This window comes from Meles meles, chromosome 7 (assembly GCF_922984935.1).
Source record: "Meles meles chromosome 7, mMelMel3.1 paternal haplotype, whole genome shotgun sequence".
Taxonomy (NCBI): Eukaryota; Metazoa; Chordata; class Mammalia; order Carnivora; family Mustelidae; genus Meles; species Meles meles.
In genome coordinates this window covers 89,713,678-89,720,434 of record NC_060072.1, presented here as the reverse complement: position 1 = coordinate 89,720,434, position 6,757 = coordinate 89,713,678, and the positions used below count along the sequence as shown (strand labels likewise).

The 6,757-nt window shown below is 46.7% G+C and overlaps 1 protein-coding gene across 2 annotated transcripts; it reads left to right on the top strand.

Annotated features, from left to right (window-relative positions):
* The first annotated feature begins 1,288 nt into the window (after window positions 1-1,288).
* On the top strand, window positions 1,289-6,398 carry LOC123946281 (keratin, type II cytoskeletal 6A). 2 transcript variants are annotated; one of them, XM_046011749.1, is made up of 9 exons: window positions 1,289-1,828; window positions 2,751-2,965; window positions 3,376-3,436; window positions 3,594-3,689; window positions 3,814-3,978; window positions 4,471-4,596; window positions 5,444-5,664; window positions 5,891-5,925; window positions 6,039-6,398. In XM_046011749.1, the coding sequence occupies exons 1-9, from the start codon at window positions 1,289-1,291 to the stop codon at window positions 6,290-6,292; spliced, it is 1,713 nt and encodes a 570-aa protein (XP_045867705.1). In that variant the 3' UTR covers window positions 6,293-6,398. The 2 variants fall into 2 exon arrangements, with proteins under 2 accessions (XP_045867705.1, XP_045867704.1); XM_046011748.1 differs by having other exon boundaries at window positions 5,891-5,944; window positions 6,022-6,398.
* The last annotated feature ends 359 nt before the right edge of the window (window positions 6,399-6,757 follow it).

Sequence of the window (6,757 nt, the reverse complement as noted above, 5' to 3'; positions counted from 1 at the left end):
GCTTGCATCCATATATTGGCTGGCTGGACAATGGCCTGGAGCATGTATTTGTTTCTTGAACATCTATGACTTCTTCAATTTTTGAATATACAAATAATTGTGCAAGTAATAATATTCAATATAAATAGGCAGTGTACTACATCTACCTCTGGAACGTTTAAATATATAATGTATTAAGTTTTTGGTTTTAACTATCACTTTATGGGATATAAAAAGAACACAGTAGGGTGTTAAGTGAGACACCCTGTATATGCGGTTAGAAAACTTCAAGAATGAAACAAAGAATGGGACAAATAACCTGGTTTCTTTAACAAATAAACTGTAAGAAAATTATGAAAGAGATCTAATGACTAAAAATATTTGAGAAATATGATCTAAAATACATATCACCCATGTACAACATGTATAGAGCTTACTTGGGTCCTGATATGGAAAACCAAAATATAAAACATAAATAATCCTGACAGGACTATTTGAAAATTGAATAGATACTTGGTAATATTAATGAATATATAAACTTCTAAGATATGAAAATGATATTTTAGTTATATTTTTCTAAAGAGTCTCTCATTTAGTCATAAATATGAAGTGACATACCAAAGAGACAAAATGATCTCTGGTATTCGTTTTCAAATAATTTACAGTTGCTAAGGAATAGGGTGGGAATAGGGAAGCTGTAAGATGGACCATAAGATACTGGCTTTATAAAGCCAGTTGATAAGAACATAGGAACTGAATATCTTGTTATTTGACTACTCTATGTGGGTAAATTTTTACACAAAAGGAAAAAAGTCATATTTAATTTTACTAATTATGAAAAAAACAAGAATATTTTTATGATGCCATATGCAATAGAATATTTCTATCTCCTATCTCTGCTGGGTACAACACAGGTAGAGAAGAGAGCACTTAGTATGTTCTGATGCACAAGCATAACATGCAGATCCTTTGTCTGAGACAGTGACTAACTCCTAGCTCAGTGAATTAAGAATGGTCTCATTGTACTGAGATCAAGTCAAAGCTGGAAGACAGGAGATATTTTTCCCTGACTAAAGGAAGCCAAAAATGCAATCTTCATATTTCATAACTTTTCTAATAATCCAGATGTGACATCAGTGTTTGTAAAGCCCAACCCTTCCCAATCTGCAAGCTCACCTTCCAGGACGGAGCCCAACCCATTTCCACCATATATAAACTGCTGCCGCGAGGTTCATCTCACAGATCTGCTCCTCTCAGTCCTACCCTTCAGCCTCTCACGCTTTCTTCAGCCTTCTCCTCTTCAGGAACCATGACTAGCAAATCTACCATGAGGAGCCAAAGCATCAGCCACCGTGGCTTCAGCGCCAGCTCGGCCAGAGTCCCAGGGGTCTGCCGCTCTGGCTTCAGCAGTGTCTCTGTGTCCCGCTCCAGGGGCAGTGGCGGCTTCGGTGGAGCGTGTGGAGGAGCCGGCTTTGGCAGCAGGAGCCTCTATGGCCTGGGTGGCTCCAAGAGGATCTCCATCGGAGGGGGCAGCTGTGCCATCGGTGGCGGATATGGTGGCAGAGTCGGAGGTGGCTTTGGCTATGGAGGCGGAGCCGCAAGTGGATTTGGTTTTGGTGGTGCAGCTGGTGGTGGCTTTGGGCTCGGTGGTGGACCTGGCTTTGCTGGTGGCTATGGGGGCTCTGGCTTCCCTGTGTGCCCTCCTGGAGGCATCCAAGAGGTCACCGTCAACCAGAATCTCCTCACTCCTCTGAACCTGCAAATCGACCCCACCATCCAGAGGGTGAGGACTGAGGAGCGGGAACAGATCAAGACCCTCAACAACAAGTTTGCCTCCTTCATTGACAAGGTGAGCCACGAGCACCTGCCTCCACTGGGATTCCAGAGTCCCCAAACTAGACAAGTAACGAATGTCCTACCAGAAGGAGACTCAGGAGGAAGGGAGGGAGAAGGGGACTGGGACTCGCTCTCCCCTGGGATGCCAGGTGGGGCCCATGTTCACAACAGGCAGAAGGTGATGGAAATCATTTAAAACTACTGGGTCTCTTAAGTGGCCTTCATCATTCCCAGGGAAGAATACTCTACTTTTGATAAGCATGAAGCAAAAGAAGGCAGTGAGAGAATGGAATGGGTTAGCTTTCCCTTCTGAAGATTCCTAGAGATTAGAAAATAACACCAGCAGAAATCTCCTCGAGGTCTCTGGGCATGAGGAAAGAGTGAGAAAAAGAAAAGAAAAGGACTTCTGCCTGGCTTAGAAGAAAAAGACCTAGAAACATTTATATAGCCATAGAAATACTAACTGTGTAGAACCAGAGCATGACCATTAAGGTGTTTCTTATAGAGGGCAACCATGAACTAAAACAGAAGTTATTGGAATCCAATCATTAGCTACATCGGATTTAATTGTTAGATTCTCCACACTTAATATGCCTTTAAATGAAGTATGATTTCTTTAAAAAACTGTGCAGCATAATGGGGAAATTTATGATTGTGTTTTTCAATGAAAAGAGAAGAACTGTTAAACATCACTGATAGGCGGCATAACTTACCTAGTGAGAAGATCTCATATGTCCATGGAAGAATTTCACACAGGATCACTGGAGCGGGAAGGAAATAGGTTTGTGGGTCTAACGCTGTCAGCCTGAGCCTCTGTATATGCTGTGTAGTAGCCCAGGTGCTGGGTGACACCCCAGGCGTGCCTGGGCACCTGACAATGCCTATCTCTTTCTCCTTTGCTTTGTCTGGCAAATAATCACCTTGTCTTCCTCCAGGTGCGGTTCTTGGAGCAACAGAACAAGGTCCTGGACACCAAGTGGACTCTGCTCCAGGAGCAGGGCACCAAGACCGTGAGGCAGAACCTGGAGCCCTTGTTTGAACAGTACATCAACAACCTCAGGAGACAGCTGGACAGCATCCTGGGGGAGAGAGGCCGCCTGGACTCAGAGCTGAGGAACATGCAGGACACAGTGGAGGACTTCAAGAACAAGTGAGTTCAAGGATAAAGGGGGCTTCAGTTCCCGGAAGCAGACGTGTGAAGACTGCCAGGTGACCAGGTCCAGATATGGGCATGGCTCCGTAGGGAAACAGGTCCATGGAAATGAAAATCACAATCATTGCCCCAAAACAACCCCCAAGAACAAATGGGCCATAGAGGTGGGTGGGGAGAGGAAAGATATGAGGAACTGAGGGAACACCAACACACACAACTTTGTGTGTGTGTGTGGGGGGGGGGGGGGGGGCTCAGTGTGTGTGTGTGTGTGTGTGTGTGTGTGTGTGGCTCAGTGTCAGGAAAGCTCAATTTGGACATATCTGTTTTGTGGAAAGTTGGGATCCCAGGCTGATCTTGTATTATCCCCAGCTCTCACTCAATTATGTCTTACCTTGTTCTAATTCTAGATATGAAGATGAAATCAACAAGCGCACAGCAGCAGAGAATGAATTTGTGACTCTGAAGAAGGTGCGCTGATGAAGATCAGGGGATCATGTTCCTTTGTAGAGGGGGAGGACTCTGGGTCTCTGCACACATCCAAGAGGGAAATAGAAGGGGAGACTCAAAGGCGTTGAGACTGGGAAGGAGGGCTCAGCTGACTCCAAGTTGTTCGCTTATTCCCCAGGATGTGGATGCTGCTTACATGAATAAGGTTGAACTGCAAGCCAAGGTAGATGCTCTCACAGATGAGATCAACTTCACCAGAGCCCTGTATGACGCAGTAAGCATCTCCACTCTTCTTTTATTTGTTGTGATGGGGCTCTGCAAAGGGTGGAAGATCTTGGGGTTGGATACCTCAGTCAGTGCCACAGGAAAAGACGATCTGACTGTCTTCTGCTCTGCAGGAACTCTCTCAGATGCAAACCCACGTCTCAGACACTTCCGTGGTCCTGTCCATGGACAACAACCGTAACCTGGACCTGGACAGCATCATCGCTGAAGTCAAAGCCCAATATGAGGAGATTGCTCAGAGGAGTCGGGCTGAGGCTGAGTCCTGGTACCAGAGCAAGGTGAGCCTTGAGTTGACAGCTGGACACAGGAATGCCTGTGTCCCCTACCTGATCACTAGCGAGGCTGCAGACTTTGTTGGGAAATCTGCTATAAGGAAGCTGATATTTTCTCATAAGATGGGTACCCTGTCCTCTTAGACCAGGCATTTACAAAATTTATGTCCAAATTTGATAAGCCAAGAACCCAAGTCACTAGATAAAGACCTAGTGTTCTTTGCTTTTGTCCTCTCCCTGATCCTGGCTCTCAGAAACAGAACATTGTTGGTCCACAAATGAACTAGGCAGACAGTGGTCCATTAGAGAGAGGGTCTGTGATCAATGTACGGTATCCAATGACCTTGGACCACATCCCTTTCCCTAAAAACCCTTGTGGAGAAGTCATTGGCTTCATGGTCCAAATGTGTTAAATGCCACCTTTGGAAGGCAAGCCACTGTTGGGATGTGAAAGCCCACATAAAGCATCTTCTCTCTCTCTCTTTCCCTGGATTTCAGTATGAGGAGCTGCAGCTCACAGCAGGCAGACACGGGGATGACCTGCGCAACACCAAGCAGGAGATTGCTGAGATCAACCGCATGATCCAGAGGCTGAGATCCGAGATCGACCATGTCAAGAAGCAGGTATGGTGGGGGCTCTGGAGAGGAAAAACATCCTTTCCTTGCTACACCACCGGGTGGTCATCAGCCACCATTTGGGAAATGCTGGGAAATGAGGGAACAGCAGAGAGAGAGGAGGACACACAGCTCCCACCCTTGAGAATTCCCACAGATCGGAGCACGTGGATGCCAACTCTGCAGAATGATACAGTCACATCACAAGAATAATCCCAGTTAGTCAGATGTAAAAATATAGTCTTGGGACTTTTAAAGAGGCTACTTAAGGAGAGTGGTTGTTTTAGGAATATAAGAAACAAGTCAGGAAAGAAAAAAGGAGGCCAGAAGGAGGGTAAGATTGTTTCAAATCTGCTCAAGATTCAATGGAAAAAGAAAGTTGAGCAAGGACCAAGGGTGAAGATCAGTATTGTCCAAGTGTGATAGAATCCCTTAGGAGTGAGGAAGTCAAGATCTCCACAGCTAGATGTGAAACTCATCTGCTTAAGTGAGGATGCTCCTAATTTTATATATTAGTGTAATTTTATATCTTAGTGTGGCATCTGCATGAGGTCAACAGAGAGGTTCCAGCCTGCCTTTGAAGACAGCACTCAAAAGAAATGAGAAGGTCCATTTCTTCCAAATCTGCTGGTATTTGTCCAGTATAGTGCAGGGAGGTTAATAAAGGGCACAGGTTTTCTCATGTGGCTCCCAGACTAACTCATTTGCGCAGAAAAGAGAAATACTGGGCAGAAAGAGGAAGAAGTCCCTTTCTGTTATATTGGACTCTGGAACTCTTCCTCACTAGAAAGAAGTATGTTTGGTCTCCTCTGGAGGAATAAATCTCAAGTTCATCCTGCCTGTGTTCCTGCTCTAGTGTGCTAACCTGCAGTCCGCCATTGCTGATGCTGAGCAGCGTGGGGAGATGGCCCTCAAGGATGCCAAGAACAAGCTGGCTGATCTGGAGGATGCCCTGCAGAAGGCCAAGCAGGACATGGCCAGGTTGCTGAAGGAGTACCAGGAGCTGATGAATGTTAAACTGGCCCTGGATGTGGAGATTGCCACCTACAGGAAGCTGCTGGAGGGCGAGGAGTGCAGGTGGGTAACTCATCATACAAACACCTCAAACATCCTGGATCCAGGTTTAGGATGTCGGGCCATGAGCACAATTTAAAGGCACCCTAGTTATGGCCATAGTGGCTACTCTCAGAGAACCATTACCAAGGCAGCTTCCCCATGGGCTAGCCTCACATCGAGGCTTCCCACTCTGGTCCATTGGTAACTCTCTGAGTTCTCATATCCCCCGTGTCTTCTCCCTTCCTAGGCTGAGTGGCGAAGGCGTTGGACAAGTCAACATCTGTAAGTACCTTTGCTCACCTCCTTCCCTTGCCCTTGTGCTCCTCTGACTGGACTGAGGCTGGCAGAATGAGCTCACTATGTCGTGTGTGTCTTTGTCCCTCTCTCCTTCACAGCTGTGGTGCAGTCCACCGTGTCTGGCGGCTATGGCAGCGCTGGTGGCTATGGCAGTGCCAGCGGTATGGGCGGTGGCTCAGGCCTGGGCGGAGGCAGCGGCTACTCCTATGGCAGCGGCCACAGCCTTGGAGCTGGCTTCAGTTCCAGCAGTGGCAGAGGCATGGGGGGTGGCTTCAGCTCCTCTGGAGGCAGCAGTTCCACCATCAAGTACACCACCACCTCATCCTCCAGCAGGAAGAGCTACAAGCACTAAGTCCTGCCATCGGCTCTTGGTCCCACGTTGTCCCTGTCTACAGCTGCATTGCCCTCTCTCAGGCCATGTCTCCTCTCTTGTCTCTGATTTCTCTTGCTTTCTGAATTTGAGCTGAAGTTGCTGAGCACCTTCATGTCACCTCACTGCTGATATCTGACCCACCTGATCATCCATTGCTCACCATAGAAGGTCAACCTCTGATTTACATCATAATATAACCACAACTGGGTCTCAGTTTGTTACCAAAATATTACTCTCTTGCCTCCACTACTTTGGATATGAGGCTGAGAATCAGAAGGAAATTATCTCTGCCCATTTTCATTACGGAAACACTGCCTGGGTCCTTGTCCAGAACAGAGCAACTTGACCTTTGCTTCCAGGTACCCAGGAATTCCCCAAGTTCCCAGTGTTAGGTTCGTCCTCTCTTGCAATGGTCTTGAAAGCAAAAGTGACTAGTTTTACAAT